The 17934-nt window shown below is 43.7% G+C and overlaps 1 protein-coding gene across 1 annotated transcript in view; it reads right to left on the bottom strand.

Annotated features, from left to right (window-relative positions):
• Positions 1–204: 204 nt before the first annotated feature.
• The window catches only part of egf (epidermal growth factor), a 197532-nt gene continuing 179802 nt past the window's right edge, over positions 205–17934 (bottom strand). The window contains exons 26-28 of the mRNA XM_068032277.1: positions 1090–1183; positions 343–526; positions 205–253 (exon numbers count right to left, since the gene is read on the bottom strand). Of these exons, the coding sequence (XP_067888378.1) occupies positions 205–253; positions 343–526; positions 1090–1183 (327 nt within the window). The remainder of the gene's footprint in view (positions 254–342; positions 527–1089; positions 1184–17934) is intronic.

Below are 17934 nucleotides of genomic sequence, written 5' to 3' on the forward strand. Positions count from 1 at the left end.
GGAGCGAACACATAGCTTTGCAAAGATTGCAGGCTTCCCGATTATGCAGGGTGCCACATACTGCACACACATCACGTTCTGGGTGCTGCATGTCAACTCTGGGATGTATCACAACTTAAAGAGATTCCACTCCATCAATGTTCAGCTGGTGTGCGAGTAAACGCAGCACGTCTTGCAGATAAATGTTCGGTATCCTGGCAGCAGTCATGATGCTTGTATTTTGCAACAGTTCATTGTACCATCTGCATTTGAGCTACCATGACAAACCAGAGGGTGGTTACTGGGTGACAAGGTCTATCTACTGACAACATGGCTGATGACTCCAGTGCACAAACTACTCACATGTGGGCAGCATGCATATAACGAAAGCCGCAGCAGACCACCGAGGTGCTGAAATAATGCTTCCACTGCTTGGACTGTTTTGGAGCAGCCCTGCAGTACCCGGCAGAGCATGTGTCAAGATTTGATGTGGTAGGCTCCATGCTACACAACCTCGCCATCACGCAGGTACAATCCTTGCCACCAGCTATATAGTGACCAGTTGAGGATGAGGGAGAAGATGACTTCTACTTGTGCTGCTATGCAAGCTGAGACATTGGTCATTAGATGCTATATGATGGTTGCATCTGCAAGTGTGCTAATGGAACCTGGCTACCTCTTCCATGTTGGAAAGGATGGGTTTCAAGCTCTGCACAAAGCTGTGTGAAAGGTTGGTGCTAGTCTCCTCCATGCTCCTTGACATTGACCACAGGCTTTTTGGCAGGCTTCCCAATGCATCAAGCACCTCATTGTGCATGCCCATCAGCCTTTTTCTGTCACCCACCCCTACATGCTACTTACAGGAAATGGACATTAAAGTGGCAATATTATTTACAAAGAAAATCAAATTGCTGCACTTTGTAATCTAGCAGGAAGTAGTATATTCTAGCCCTGTAATGAAGATCTACACTTCATTTTCAAATCAACATCAAAAAAAGTATGCATACGTTTATAGATTGAAAATTACTGCTAAAATATGATGGATTTAAAATCAAGCAGAGAACCGGCGCCACTGTACAAAACTCCCACAAAACTCCCGACCTGACTAACCTGATTCTGTGGCATAGGCAGGACTTTCTGTTCTGATAACATGGACCGTACAAGCTCCCCCATTCTTCCAATCAGATTCCACCACAGTGTAAAACTGAAACAATCAAGTAGATTGTAAATAAACATTAAATCCAGCAAGCTACAACTGCATAACAATAGAACTGCAAAAATGAATGTAGAGTAGCTATTTCTGACTTTTATTGCAAAGCCGTAGTTTACCTTAATAGGAACTACTTCAATATTAATAAACAAACAAATAAACAAAATGGTTTGTCAGTCATCAATTATTTTTAGAAAAGTGTATTTTGCTGATACAAACTATCTCTAATTCCTCAGCAAGACCACAGGCATTAGTTTTGTATGTGTGTATTTAATGCAGCAGAAATCTGCTTACTCTTTCCATCTGGAATTTCTTTCACAGCAGTAACTTTGCACTGGATACCTGATGATTCACTATGTTACACTCCCCATTGATGAAAGAAAAATTAAAAACCCTATACTACCGCTTATTACCAAAGACTGTCTGTGTTTAAGGAATGACTTCTATTTCCATTGTTGTGTTCTAAACCTCTCTACTTTTGTTTTCCAGGTAGGAGGTCCCACCTAATGGAGCTGCCGGCCAATCAGCGGGCTGGCAGCTCATAGTCCCCACAGTGCCACCGGGGGTGGTGGCCATTGCTGGGACTGCACCCAGCCAACAGAAGCAAGAGAGATGACGGCCCTGGAACCAAGGTAAGTTTTTGGGGCCTTGCCAGGGACAATCGGCTGGGCCCCAGTGAGGCAAGGGGCGGGGGACTCACTTAGAAATGGGGGGGGAGGAGTGTTGTCCAGTAGGGGTGGTTGGACCATTGGTGGGGGGCGGTGGGGTTTACCTGGCGGCCCTTTGCCGCCTGGCTGCCACTGATAAAATACCAGCGACAGCGGGAGGAGACCCTTAAGTGGAAGTTAATTGGCCACTTAAGTGCCTTGACTGGCCTGGAGTGGACGGTCCATTTCTCGCCACCGCCCTGTGTAAAATTTCAGTGGGAGTGGGAAGGCGTCGGGAATGGCACCCCCCATCTCCCACTCAATTTTATGGACCCCCCTGCCCACCACCAGCCCACTCGTGTGGGAGGCCCTAAAATTCCAGCCATAGTTCCAAATCAGGTTGATGTGTTATTTGGAGGGGAACTTGCAGGTGGTGGTGTTCCCATGCATTTGCTGCCCTTGTTCTTCTAGGTGGTACAGATCACGGGTTTGGAAGGTGCTGTTGAAGGAGCCTTGGTGAGTTGCTGCAGTGCATCTTGTATGTGGTACACACTCCTGCTTCTGTGCACTGGTGGTGGAGGGAATGAATGTTTAAGGTTGTGGATGGGGTGCTGATCAAGTGGGCTGCTTTGTCCTGGATGTTGTTGAGTTTCTGGAGTGTTGTTGGAGCTGCATTCATCTGGATAAGTGGAGAGTATTCCATCACACTCCTGACTTGTGCCATGTAGATGGTGGACAGGCTTTGGGGAGTCAGGAGGTGAGTTATCCGATGTGGAATTCACAGCGTCTGGCCTGCTCTTGTAGCCACAGTATTTATGTGGCTGGTCCAATTCAGTTTCTGGTCAATGGTAACCCCCAGGATGTTGATAGTGGGGGATTCAGCAATGGTAATGAATGTCGAGGGGAGATGGTTAGATTCTCTTACTGTTCATTTGGTATGTTAATGTATTAATTTAGGTTATTTAAAAACAATTAAGTTTACTCCTGGATAACTCCAAAGCAATAATCTAATTGAGAGGTTGAAGTAGACTTTCTGGTGAAACTGGGCCTTGCATATCCAAAGTTGGATTCACTGTGGGGGGGGAGGGGGGGGGAATTTTCTCAGGCAAGGGGAGACGGGTGTGGGTGCATGTGGAAAGTTAACTTCTCTAAAACTGATGATGGGTCAGGAGCTTGACATCAGCCTGACCTCTTCCAGGTTTCACTCAGACAGCTTTGAAGGCATGCAATTTTCAGGTAAGGCACTTAAATATTCAAATAGGTAATAAGTTCAGTTTTAACCAAGGATTCTGCCTTTAACAGCCAGTGCACCTATTTCCTGAGCTGTGTGTTCACTAGGTTGGTCCCTGTGATGAGAAGATTGTCCAATGATAAGAGGCTGAGTAAATTGGGCCTATATTCTCTGGAGTTTAGAAGAACGAGAGGTGATTTCATTGAAACTTACAAGATTCTGAAGGTGTTTCTCCTTCTGACTGAGAGGTTATTTCCACTCGCTGTGGAATCTAAAACATTGGGGCACAGTCTCAAGATAAGGGGACGATCATTTAGGACTGCGATGAGAAAAGATTTCTTCACTCAAAGGTTTATGAATCTTTGGAATTCTCTACCTCAGAGGGTATTGTATGTTCCATCACTGAATATATTTAAGGCTGGGACACACAGACTTTTGGTGTCTCAGGGAATCAAAGGATATGGGGAGCAGGTGGGAAAGTGGAGTTGAAGCCCAAGACCAGCCATGATCATATTGAATGGTGGAGCAGTCTTGACAGGCCATACGGCCTATTCCTGCTCCTAATTCTTATGTTCTTATATGTGGAACTCGCCAGGGTGACCGAAGTGAGTGCGCAGCGGAAAGTGCTTCTTTAATGTGGATAAAACAGAAAGGCAGATTATTATCTGAACGGTGATAGATTGGGAAAGGGGGAGGTGCAGCAAGACCTGGGTGTCCTTGTGCACCAGTAGCTGAAAGGAAGCATGCAGGTGCAGTAGGCAGTTTAGAAGGCAAATGGTATGTTGGCCTTCATAGCGAGAGGATTCGAGTACAGGAGCAAGGATGTCTTGCTGCAATTATACAAGGCCTTGGTGAGACCACATCTGGATTATTGTGTGCAGTTTTGGTCCCCTTATCTGTGGAAGGATGTTCTTGCTATGGAGGGAGTGCAGCGAAGGTTCACCAGACTGATTCCTGGGATGGCAGGACTGACATATGAAGAGAGATTGGGTCGATTAGGCTTGTATTCGCTAGAGTTTAGAAGAATGAGAGGGGATCTCATAGAAACCTAAAAAATTTTAACAGAACTGGACAGACTAGATGCAGGAAGGATGTTCCCGATGGCGGGGGAGTCCAGGACCAGGGGTCACAGTCTAAGGATAAGAGGTAAGCCATTTAGGACTGAGATGAGGAGAGAGTTCTTCACCCAGAGAGTGGTGAGCCTGTGGAATTCTCTACCACGGAAAGCAGTTGAGGTCAAATCATTAAATATATTCAAGAAAGAGTTAGATGTAGTTCTTAGGGCTAATGGGATAAAGGGATATGGGGAGAAAGCGGGAACAGGTTACCGAGTTTGGATGATCAGCCATGATCGTATTGAATGGCAGAGCAGGCTCGAAGGGCCAAATGGCCTACTCCTGCTCCTATCTTTCTATGTTTCTATGTTTATTGAAACTGACAGGCTGGGAAGCCTTTGAACAATGAAACTGGAGAACTCCTGCCACGGCCAGGTGAGAGGCTGCTGCTCACAGCACTCCTTCTCAGAGAGTGCTTTCACTGCTTGAGAGATGATTGCCAACTTCTTGGAAGTCACTTCATCTGTCCTGTACTTCACTTACCTTCAGATACACTTCCCTGCTGCCAGTCTTCACTACGGCATGGGAGCAGCTTATACAGCTCCACCTTGCACTTCTGATGAGGAACAAGAGGAGCAGAAACACCAACACCAACAGCATCAGGAGCACCAGGAGCAACACCAGCAGCAGCACCAGCTGCTTTCTCCTCAGCTGTATGCCGCTCCACAGGGCAAAGGGGATGGACACAGTGATCCAGCTCCAAGGAGGCGAGACCCACAACACAGGGTCTACAGACAGAGGATCAGCTCGCTTGACATTGCGACATGTGTCTCAGGAGGACAGGTTTTCATGGCAAGTCATTGCTGACATCTGCAACCTCTTGGAACAAGACCCCATTCCCAGTAGACTCGGTGAGTACACATTGCTCGTGGCTGTCAAGGTGACTGCCACTGGAAGCCAACTCACTGGGTCTCCGGGGTTGTGTGCTGTCTTCTCCTGCAAGGAGAGAAAACAGAGAGTTATGAGTGTTAGTAATGGCTGCTGTGGGTAGGAGGGAAGGACACCATTTGTGGAGGGTAACTGTGAGGCATGGGTGTGAGGGGACAATAGGATGATGGTGAATGTGAGTGTTGACTGTTCAGATGGGTTTGTGAAGAGGTGCCTGGAGAGAGAGGAATGAGTGAAATTGCAAGCTGTGTTGTTCTGAGGAGAGCTGAGCAGGGTAATGCTGGGAAAGTCAGCAAATGGTGTTATGTCACTCACCTTTCCTGTCCTCCTGAGGACCTGGATCCCCTTGGTGCACTGCATCCAGGTTGCAGGCACCACACTCCTGCTGCTGACTTCTGTAGCCACTTCCATCCAAGCCTGCTTGGTTTGAGAGGCTGGCCTCTTGCTCCTGTCATTGGAAAACATCACTGCACTGCAATTCCTGGATCCTACAGCAGGACCTCAAGGTAAGGGCAAGAGACCTGGGGGGTAGCCATCCCAGGAACTCTCTCCATTCCTTTAATTGCTGACGCCTCAAAACCATGTCCAATTGAACCATTATAATCCATGCAATGGTCCTTTTGTAAATTCTTTCATGGGATGTGGGCATCACTGGCAAGTCCAGTATTTGTTGCCCATCCTTAATTGCCCTGAGTGGCAATTTTAGAGAACAGTTAAGAGTCAACCATGTTGCTGTGGGTCTGGAGTCACATGTAGGCCTGATCAGGTAAGGATGGTGGATTTCCTTCCTTAACGGACATTAGCGAACCTGATGGTTTTTTCTAAAATCACAATTAATGATAGTTTTATGGCACCATTACTGAGACTAGCTTTCAATTCCAGATTTTTATTAATTAATTGAATTTAAATTCTACCAGCTGCCATGATGGGATTCGAACCCGAATCCCCTGGGCCTCTGGATTACTAGTTCAGTGACATGACCACTACGCCACCATATCCCCAATTCAACATTAATTAGAAATGCTCCCTTTGGCAGATCCAGCAGGTGCTCCCTGACTGGTCGTGGAACCCAGAAGCGGGATGCTAATGCCATGGTTCAGTAAAAGAGCTTTAGCAAAGCCCACTGGAGATTCCAACGGGTTCTCGACCTACTAATTGTCCTGCCATTTGGCCAGGGACTAATTTGAGAAAATTCCTCCCACTAAACTTTGTGAGGCAAGCTACATCCTTCATTCAATATACTAATATCACTTCAGTTTATACATTTACATGTTAATATCACATCAATCATTTAAGTAACTTCTGTTTTCCATTTAAGCACTTTATAGGCCATTCTACGCCCTCATGTGTATGTGTCTGTGTGCCTGTGTTTTCCCTTTCACTTTGCTCTGCTCCTATTTAAATGTTGTTCATTTGTAATATCTTCCAGTCCTGACCAAGGGTGCATACCTCAAATATTCACTTATTGTTCTCTTCACAGATGCTGCCTGACCCGCTGAGTATTTCCAGGCTTTTCCGTTTCTGTTTCTCTTTCTGGTCCTCTGGTATATTCTCAGATGAGGCCAGGCTTCAGCCTCTACTCCTCTCCCAGGCCCATCCTAACAACTACTGCCTTGCTCTTCTCTCTCCCAGACCAATCTTTGAATATGTAAGCTCTGTTCTTTCTCTTCCACCAGCCTAAGTATTCGAGCTCTGAGTTTGTGACTCCTCTCCTGGTGAGGTTCACCTTGTTTTTCCATCTTTAACTCTGTTCCTTCCTCCTGACAAAACCCTGTCCAAAGTACATCAACTCTACTTCCTCTGTCAAAGTAATTTTAGGAGCATCCCCATCCACAATGCTGTCTGATTGTCCGTCATTCTTCTTGTCCATATTTTGTTCCCTACATCTATGCTACTCGCTCTAGTCCTCTGTTTCTGTTACCAAACCTGTGCCTCCTAAACATTTTGACAGCACAGATTATGATTAATGGACAGAAAATTCTGATGGCCTGTTAACCTTTTTGCCTGAATTCCTGATATGCACTCCTGGTGAGTGAAGCTCCATGTGGGGAAAGCAAATTTGTAAAATTATTCCTTTAGATTTTTTAGATTTAGAGATACAGCACTGAAACAGGCCCTTCGGCCCACCGAGTCTGTGCCGACCATTAACCACCCATATATACTAATCCTACTCTAATCCCATATTTCTACCACATCCTCACCTGTCCCTATCATCCCCTACCACCTACCTATACTAGGGGCAATTTATAATGGCCAATTTACCTATCAACCTGCAAATCTTTTGGCTGTGGGAGAAAACCGGAGCACCCGGAGGAAACCCACGCAGACACAGGGAGAACTTGCAAACTCCACACAGGCAGTACCCAGAATTGAACCCGGGTCACTGGAGCTGTGAGGCTGCGGTGCTAACCACTGTGCCACTTTAGTGCCTAAAGTATTTCTAACCTAATCACTCACTATTGGATGTCTAACTAATGTATTCTCCTGGAACTGCCAATCTGACTTTAAGGATATCTTTCTACTTCTTGAGATGCTTTGTTCCAGTCCTAGGTCAAGAAACTTGAGCAATGGATGTCTGTGGTGGAGTTTGGGTCTGTTGGCAATCACCAAAAATTGTTCCCATTCAAAGTACTAAGCACTCATTGTTGGGTAGAGCAGGTTTGAAACCCATCGGGGGAATAGATTGAAGATGATGTAAATTTAAGCAGAGCAGCACCAATTGACAACCAGCAGATAAGTATCGCTGCGAGTGACCAGTAGCTTCTGTAACTGTGTTTGTAATGCCTAGTAAGATTTCAAATAGAGCATATTAGAACTCAAAGGGTTAATAAGAGTTTGATTCATAGAATTGTAGAATGTTACAGCACAAAGACAGACTAGATGGCCCATCAAGTCATTGTCGGGTTTTCTCCACATGAACCATCTAGTCTAATCATATTTTCCTATAGAAACAGAGAATTGGATAGAGTTGTATTGGAGTAGAATTGTTTAATCTTGTTAGGTCAGTTAAAAACATATTAGGTTTTGGATGGAGTAAAATCAGTCAGTGAGTCTGTTGGAAACTTTAAATTCCAAAACAACAGGTTATGTATCAGGGACCTCAGGGCAAGTAACTTGAGTGAAATTCAAAAAGGGACTGAGTATCGTTGCTACAACACCAGGCTGCTCACTAACAATTAGCATAATTAACCAGAAAAGTGGAGTTTGTACATTGCACAAAGGCAACATTATATGACACAAATTCAGAACCAAATACTTTACAAGAACGGTGTTGTAATGATTTTTTCTCTTAAATGTGAGCTATTCCACACTATGGCCTGGATTTTGGATTGCTGGAGTGGGCGGGAGATTACTGAAACCCTTTCCCTGGGTCGGTGCCAGTTTCCTGAGACTGGCATACTCAGGTTTTTGAACGTGACGATGGGAGGCAGAAAATGCAACCTGCCTGAACTTGTTAAATGATCACTTAAGGTTATTAATGAGCTTGTCAACAGCTCGTTCAGGGAACAGAATTGAATTTTCTTTCTGTGGGTCAGGTTTAACACCTTGGAACCACAACACAGAGGAGGAGGCGGTAATATAGCGGGGAGCGATCAGCTAGTTCGGGACAGAGGCGATGGCAGCAATGAGGATAAAAGATTGTGAGGTGCCCTCAGAGTGCTGGCAGCAGAAATGGTGCAGAGTTTCAGCAACAGCAAATTGCCAAAGTACACTGGAGAGAGAGAAATCAACACAGACCAAAATAAAAGTAGAAATTTCTGGTAAAACGCTGGCAAGTCTATCAGTATATGGAAAAAGAAAGGACAGGCTAACATTTAAAGTGAGGATGCTTTTTTGGCCACCCTTCCTTACCTCTACTTCTGTTTAGTGTTTAATTCCCCTGACGTCTCTGTTTAATGAGGTCTCTCTACATTAAAGGTGTGATATAGTGATATAAATGGAAGCTGTTAGAACCGACTGGATCTACACCCAAGATGTTAACCTGCCTTCTCCCTTTGGGGATGCTTATGGACCTTCCGTCCAACTTCAGCACTCACCATTTTAGTGCTGAATTGCTGTTTGTGCACTTTTTATGTCATCTCACCAAGAAGTTATGCTCAGTGATAAGAAGTAGACTATATATCCGTGAGCTCTTGACAAGGGCTTTTTTTGAGGGGGTTGATGTTCATGCAAGACCGCACAGATCACTGCTGATGACAGAAGGGCACAAGAAGAAATGGTATCAAGCTTCACAGAGCTTGTCCCAACCAGTGATGAGGAACAGCATCTGCCCAAGCAGAGGCAGACCCCTGGGCAGCAGGGGTGCAGGGGTAAAGAAGGAGGGGCAGCAAGGCTCCAGCTTCTGACCCAGACATAATCTTCACCAGCTCACTCCATCGCTCTGCCAACCCTCATTTCCCATTCTCCGGACTCTCGCCAGCATAACATGGAAACACACAAGTCAGCCCTAGTATAACGATGCACCAAGTGCTTTAATGGTTTAGCAGTAAACTTTATTTCACAGTATAAACACCTGAATGGCCCACAAAGTGACATTACCTCCTCAGACGGCCACTCCTACAAGGTGCTCCCCCTGCAGCAGAGGATGAGGTGGAGGCAGGCTACTCGCTGATGCCTGTCTGGGCCTGAGATGCCCATGGCGGCTGTCCTTGGTGTGGTGGTCCTGGGGGTAGTGGGTGGGGGGGCACCTCCAAAGGCTGCTGCTCCAGCATCACTGCAGGGACAGTTTCAGTTACAGGGTGTAACTCCACAGATGTGTCGTCTGTCGGATGGTGATGATGACGGAGCCCCCTGAGGAGTGGCCCCCTCATTACCATCTGTCACCATCTCAGCCCTTTCATGGTGCCCTTGATTGCAGGAGGGGAGCTACCAGTTGGGCCACAGCTGGCATCTACGCCATGCCTCTCTGTGCCACTAGTATCACTGACTGGCTGATGCTGCTGAGTCTGGCATTCAACTTGTGCAGGCCAGTGCACTCCATCCACTCTGAGTGATGCCACACATGGCTCTCCAAGAGATTGGCCACTCTCTCAATGGAGGAGCTCATGTGCTCAAAGCACTGAGACATTGTCGTGCACATAAGATGAATGGTCCCCTCCATTCTCATTCCATGACCCCGCAGAGCCTCAGGTAACTCTGACATGTGGGCACATCACATGCTGGTTCTTCAGGTGAACTGTCTGTTTTGTTACTCCTGAGGCACTGCACCTCCACCCTGCTGAGCAGGGCTGCGTCTGTTCTCCATCCTCTGAAGGTGACTGGCCACAGCCGACTCTGCCTCCCCTGAATGCTCCAGCTCTGAAGAAATGTGTACTTCACCCTGAGCCCCTGTCACTACTAATGCACTCAGACCCACTGAGCTGTGAATGTCTGCGCTGGTGGAGCTTGTGCTATTAAGATGTGATGGTGCAGCCTCCGAGTGTCTCTTCAGCGGCCTCAGGAACTTGTTCCCTGCACGTGGTCTGCTGGCCCTCTGCAGCTGATGCTGTGGGAGACAGAAAAGAAGATAGTGAGGAGAGATTAGTACACTCAACAGATGCTTCTGTTGCTCAAAATATTGAGATGACAGCTTCTGAATTTGGCAGCTGGTTGCACGGGGAACATTGGCATGCATCCCGTGAAACTGGAGATTGTTGAGATGTCTTCACCCTGTCTGCGGCGGACCCCCGTTGCTCCATCTCCTGGCTCCCTGAGGCTAGACACAAGCACCTGCTCCTCAAACCATGTCAGAACCATGAGCTGTACCTGCCCACTGTCCAGGTGTGCCCTCTCGGTCTCTTGAGCACTCATCTCCCTTTTCGCCTGCAAGGTGAAGAACGATGCCTTTAGCACAAGGCCTCTCTCCCTCGCCACTTTCAGCGTCTCATTTGCAGATGACATTGCAGTCTGCACTCCAGCCTCCTGACCAGCAGCACTCGTGTTCTGACCTTTGCTTATGGGTCAGCGAGGCACCACAGCATACCCATCTCCAATGGTGATTAGCCCACTATGTGCCCTCAGGATGCCCCTCTCCTTGGCACTCTGGTGACCTCTGACTGGGAGACATACCATCCGGATCACTCTCGTCACTTATCTTGCCAGACCTAAAAAGGTCGTTGAAGCAATTCCGGCATTGCACCTAGTGCCTCCTTACCACTCCTCTGCTGCAGACACCTCCTGCTGTACCCTCTTGGCCAATCTTGGGGGCCTCCTGTTACAGTTGGCAGGGAAAAGAATGTTCCTATATGCAGTCACACCCTCCAACAGGACTCCAGAGATTTCTCAGATAATTGGGGGCCTGTCCTGACCCGGAGGCCCTCCCTACCAGTGGCCTCTGCAGTGGTTGTGGTTCCATTTTGTGGATGGGTGCTGCTCGCCCTTTAAATTGGGCCGGATTGTGTCTTGGTCTCGCCTCCCTCCTGCGTCTGTCGCCACTAATTGGGCAGCGAATGCGACTCATGGCCAATCAAGTGATTTGCAGATGAAAATTGCAGCATGCGTGCATTTTCGCATTGGCGTGAGGTTGGGACCCGGAAACCTTCACGACAACGGGGTCCCGCCCAGGAATTTAAATCCCGCCCTATATGTTGGCGAACGATAAAAGAATTCTCTGTCTAGTAAAAATTATATAGAGAATATTGGACACCTGGAAGTGATTAGTGAAGTAATGCTATTGAGAAGGCTCAAAGATGAGAGAAAAGCTCCAGCAGTTTATAACTGTCCACAAAATGAAATTACAGACTTGTAACAGATCCCATGTTTCTGTTTTTTTTTTAATACACACTTTGGATTTGTTAGGCAAGCAAATGCCATGGGTGCTGGAAATCTGAAATAAAAACAGAAATGCTGGAAATACTCAGCAGGTTTGGCAGCATCTGTGGAGAGAGAAACAGAGTAAACGGGCTGGATTTTATTTTCCCATCACCAAGCGGCCGGGGGGAGGGGGGATGGGCATGGAGCCTCACCACTGCTGGGAAGATCAGGTCTGGCAATCCTGGCATCAGGCTCTGTGGCGAGCCACTGCAGCTGTGATTGTCCGGCCCCCCTGCCATAGAGCCCGACGTCGGGAACTCAGCAAAATCCAGCCCAATGTTTCAGGACGATGACCTTTCTTCATGTCATCGATCTGAAACGTTTTCCGTTTTTATTTTGGGTTTGATAAGATTATTCTTAGACCATTTTACTTGGCCCATGTATGAGTCATGGGGAACATCAAGAGCTAGGCTGCTTTGACGGAGTTGATGGCGTAGATCTCGAGTTCTCACGATCATGTAAAACAAGTGATCGTGGATGAAGTCAACAGAAATAAAAATCAGGAGAGATATAAAAACAGGCTGCTGACTCGTATCACCCATTGCACAGTCAATATCTATCCTGATGCGTCCCACCAGCTACACCAGTCCTGATCATAGCTGGTCGTTAAAACGCATAAGGGGATTGTTCTCTCTGGTTTTGCTGGGTATGATGAAAGTGATGATGGGTTGATGTGGGTAGGTCTAGTACAAATAGAGGTGTTGGGGGTGGGGGAGTTATGGAAATTAAGCATTGCACAGGCATAAGGTTAATGGAAACAGTGACTGATGAAAGATTTCCTGGTTTAAGCTGGAAAGCTTGTTTGCAAGTGTTCCTGCACTAAATCTTATTGTGTTCATTAAGAAAGCATTTGTAATAATGCTAATTGACAATGGGGGTAATTTTGACATTATGCGATGGTGTAAACGGCTGATAATGAATTGACAGCCCCTTATACATCTCTCTTGATTTTTATTCCCATTGAAGTCAAAATTACCTTATATGCATCATAAACATTAAGTTAAACAACAAACTTGTCTCATTCACTAAGGAGTGTGTGGGAATAAAATTGAGTTCTTTTGGTGCGTTGTTTGACATTAGAAAGCAGAGACATAAAATCTGCTTAAATCATGTTAAGTTTTCTCTCATCTGTTCATATATGAGAAAAATAATCTGCACCTCTTTTTACAAAGGCCACAATACTTGATTAACTAAAAGTAAATCTACTAACCCAACAATGGATGAGTTGCAGTGCTTTGCAACAATTAAGTGGTTCTATAAACTAGCATTAAAAAATAGTGATTATGGAATTAATTTGTGCTGCAGAAATGCCTTTTTCAAAATGTTCCCACTAAAGGACACATCATATCATATCGTTGGTCACAGCATATTAATTCATTGTGTGATGGTGCCACAAAAATGTTTCTGCTTTATTTTACTGGATTCCACCAAAAATATGTTTTACGTTATAAAAATTACATTGACAAATGAAAGAGAATGAAAGTACAGAAGAAAGGAAAGTGAAGACGCACATGTTGTCGTAGAAGGTTATTACTACCATCCTTTTATACCTACAACATCTAATATTGGAATACAAAATGTTGTCAAATCTCATTGTTACAAATTTGTGGGCATTTTTCAAATCAGTTTACTGATGGGAGTGGGCATCATCTTGCTGAGGTTTGAGCTTGTTTGCTGATTGTAATGAAACTTCATCTGGGACAAGGAAAGAAGCTTATTTTAATCAATGGTTTGTAATTACAGGGTTGTTTCAGCAAGGATTGATTCCAGTGTATCTGGTTAATTACAGTACACTCGCATTGCAAAGAGATTATGTTAAAGGTACAGATGCTTGGCAGAGCACACCACAGTCAACATTGCTATGCTTTGTACCAGAACTTGCAGGTAGATAATCTGAAGCTCCTTCTAGAGATATAGGTGACCAAAATGTAATCTGGGCCAATGATAACTATCTCTCTAAGTGAGCATTCTGTTGTCTATGGAATAATGATAATGAGGAAGGTAATCCTATTTGCATGTAATATTATTGATGGGCACTTGTGCACAAAGCTCCTCAATGTCCTGTAAGAATTTTTGTCAGTTGCATTTCTTACCTTTAATTATCTTCACTTACAGCACTGCTCTTTGAAGCCCTGTAATTATTCACTCCAGGGCACTGTGCAGAACAGATGTACGGAGGTGACATCAACAAGTAGGATCCACTTTTGCACACACGCTCCACAGAATGATGATCTCCCTCTATCTGTTCTATAGATGTCTTACGGTGAATTTTTCAAGTCTCTGCTCTTATAAACAGCAAAGCTCAGCCAGTATTACCATTAATTTAAGTCTCTGACAAGTGTGATATACAACCAAAGGAGCTCCCTTTTCTGTGAGAGGAAATCTTCCTGGTTAATATGCTGTGACTTACAATGTGATACCCTTAAATGCTTGATTATGTAGAGGACCCCTTTAAAAGAAAGAAAAAGAATAAAAACTGCAAAAAGATGTTGGGCCATGGAGGAGCTAGGTCAGCATCTGCCAATGGTCTAGAGGGGTTCTTTCCTGTTGTCATGCTAGGCCCCCACCTGCCAAGAATGAGGCACATTAATTTTGTCAGGAACATTGATTTTTTTAATGGTTGTTGGAGCGAGGAAATGGCTTGTTAAACAGACCAGGCATGGCTGGAAAAGACATTTGCATATTAACAGACAGTACTTGGAAGGACAAAGGACCATTCCCTGACACATTCAACCCACAATGGATGTTGATCACTGGACAGTGAAGGGGTGGGGAAGCACCTTCCAGGTCCTGCTGGGATGATGCAATCTACAGGGGCCAGGATTGGTTAGGCCAGCTGGTCACATGACTAACTGGCTGTTCCAGTTTTTTGAACTAGCCATAGAGAGTTTGATCTCAGAAAGACTGTTTGCTCCTGGACTGAGAAGATCTCTCCTGTCTGCTCCCATCTCTTTCTCACTAGCCTCTGAATTAACTGAACTGAAGACACATGAACCCCAAGAGAGAAACTTCTCCTACATCAAACAAGGTTTAAGAAGAATACTGGGCCTCAACGAAAAGCAAGATCTACCTACAATCAAGACTCTACAGTGAGCTCGAAGAACCGTAACAAAACCTCTTCAGATATTGTCTCAAACTTTTCCACTTTATTTTTTCTTCTGCTCTTTTCTGTCTCTATTTGCATGTGTGTATCGTGTATGCATGGTAGCTTAGGCGTGTCATGTATCCGTAGGTGTCAAGCAAATTAGAATTTAAGTTCAAGTTTAATAAATTTAAACATTTCTTCTTTAAACCTAAGAAGACCTGTTTGTGCTGGTTTCTTTGCCTTATAATTGAAAGATGGTGAACAAGGATTCGCCAAGGGGGTGTTAAAAACACGGTGTATTTAAAATTAAACCCTGTTACAGTAGGACCAGGTGAAGGCTGAGAGGGACCCCTGGACACCTTTCTCACCTGGTCATAACACTGTTTAAATACATATTTGTGCATACTAAACAACGGAAAATTGATGCTGCACCCGAGTTAAATGTGCTTTCACAGGCTTACACAGTGCATTGGCTTAATCATACGCAAGTCTCATCTTGCTTGGATTGTAAAAATCTAAGGTCAGTTTCCACTTAATAAATGAAAGAGTAAGAATATACAACAAAGTTTGTTTTGTTGGTAAAACATCAGTAGATCAGGATCCAAGCAACTGGATCAAACACTTGTGCAGTCTGTACCACACCCATAGCAACTGGCATGGGAACAAGATTACTTGATTTTATAACGTAATGTCAATTAAGAATACTGTCAATTATGCAGTTATATTAGTCACCCATTTTACAGATTGAATACAATCCAAGCTTTTAAAATAATGAAGCAATTGATATGGGACATGTAGTGAGAGATGTATTCAAGAACCAATTAAATGAACCAAGGATATAATTTCAAGACAAGAGAGCTGCAAGATAGTTTAAAAAAAGATTAAAAATTGGAGTTGTTAAACTAAGGAGCAGATTGCTAAATACTGACTCAGTTGACTCTGATAGATTCCTGTTTCACTGAGGAGTAGTGAAATGGCCTTTGTGGTAGTGTAAAAGGAAAACTAAAATGTTCTGTATTTTTCCTAAGTAATGCAACAAGCTACATGGGCTGCATGACCTAATGCATTCTTCATTATATTCTTGCACTATTTCATTAACTAGCACAACTGAGAGGAGTCATAAGATGGAACATAGGTGTAAACCTGGGATTTTTCCAGACAGGATACTGTTGATCTCAGCTAATATCGTGAAGAGAGGTAGTGAGTAGAAGGCAGTTTCTTCTCTTTAGAGCCAAAGTGAGCACAAGAAAGTATAGGATAAATAAAGCAATTTATTTCATCAGGCCCATTCCCTCTAAAGACCATGTCCAGTTTCTCCTATTACAGGTTGGGAATTTCCTCACAGCTGTGCCGTACCTTTACTGGAAGTGTGACAGAAACACTGTTTATATGAATTAACAGGGTATCCACCAAATTATCAAGGATGTTACAGCAGGAGAGCAGAAGCAGCTCCAAGGAAATTCCAGGACATGGACTCTACTGTGCTATTAACCCATCTTTACAGCTTCATGCTTTGCCCAAATGACTACAGTATTAACAGTTGGTGAACTCTCCAAGCAGAACTTCCCGAGGCCTCATACCCTGAGCCACGCCAATGGATGGAAAACTGCTGACAAAAGCATTTACAATTTTCCAATAGGTTGCCCATTGCGACTGGGTATCCATCACCAATGCTGGTCCTCAGGAAGTTCTTCCCTCCTTATCCTTGTAATCATCAAGTGCTCTTATAAGTAGATATTTTTTAAAGGAAATAATTGACATGATATTAACAGCTTGGATTGGAATCTATTCACATATCTATTTTTGTGTTAAAAATATTCTTCTCATCTCATGTGAAACCTGCTAATTTTCTCCAATTCTGTTAATATCGTCCTATTTAGACAACTAAATACATCCACAAATGTATCTCATTATTTGAAAATGTAAGCAATTACTTTTGTTGTCATCATTAAAGACATATCCTTTGTTAAGCATTCAACAGATAAGAGCAACTACCAAAGTTCATTGTTTTAATTTTTGCTAAAAGATTTTTTGAAAAATATTAATATATTTGACATTTAGAATATTAAAGGATACAAATTCCAATTGATGATCCTTATGCTTCAAAATCTTAATCCAATCGTACTACATTCCTCAGGCACTATTTTAATGCAGGTGTCATTCCATTTATTTTAAAGGGTTTACAATAAAATAGTGCAGAAAGGAATGTACTGCAAGTATGTTCAACATTTGCACGTGAAACTTGCTGATCAGAATTTCTACCTTTCTACATTAAATAATTTTTAAAGTACAGAGAATCATTTTGTTGAACCATAGCTTCTATTAGGTATCTGCTGTCTGTTTCCTATCAAAGGAAAAAAAAGCAACATGGGTGAAATTCCAGCCTTCATTAAATTTCACAAAATGCCCTAAACACAAAGTGAAAAATTTTGCCCTTGTGCCTTTTTTTTGCGTAAATGGTTAAAGACTGATATTTCACCCCTCCAAAATTTTCTAAGAGTTATCTTTTCCATCATATTCTCCCTCTGTTGAGTGTTATGATTCAAATAGGTCTACTTTGTATATAAGTACTTTAATTTTGAGCTTCAATTGGATATTTTTGTTTGCTAATTACATATTACAGAGAAGAACCATTGCTTATTTTCATTTTATTTATAAAGTTGGATAATATAATTATAATATCAATTATATTATATAAGTCAATCAGAATATGGTGCCCAAGTTCAAAACACTGTTAATTAAAAGAATTTGGCAGTACAAATAGCAATATGTTTTTATCCTGCACGATACAATTAAAACCCCTGCTGTTTCCTTCACCTTGTAAACAATAATGTCACATCTATTGCACCAATTTCTGCAGAGAATTTGTAAAAACATTTATTTCATTGAATGTTTGCCATACTATTGCCATGCTGCTTACAATAGTTCTGAATTTAGAAACAAAATACATTTTCATCAGGAGGCCTGTAATATTAAGGTGTAGGTTG

Source organism: Heterodontus francisci, chromosome 1 (genome assembly GCF_036365525.1).
Source record: "Heterodontus francisci isolate sHetFra1 chromosome 1, sHetFra1.hap1, whole genome shotgun sequence".
In the NCBI taxonomy this organism is placed as follows: Eukaryota; Metazoa; Chordata; class Chondrichthyes; order Heterodontiformes; family Heterodontidae; genus Heterodontus; species Heterodontus francisci.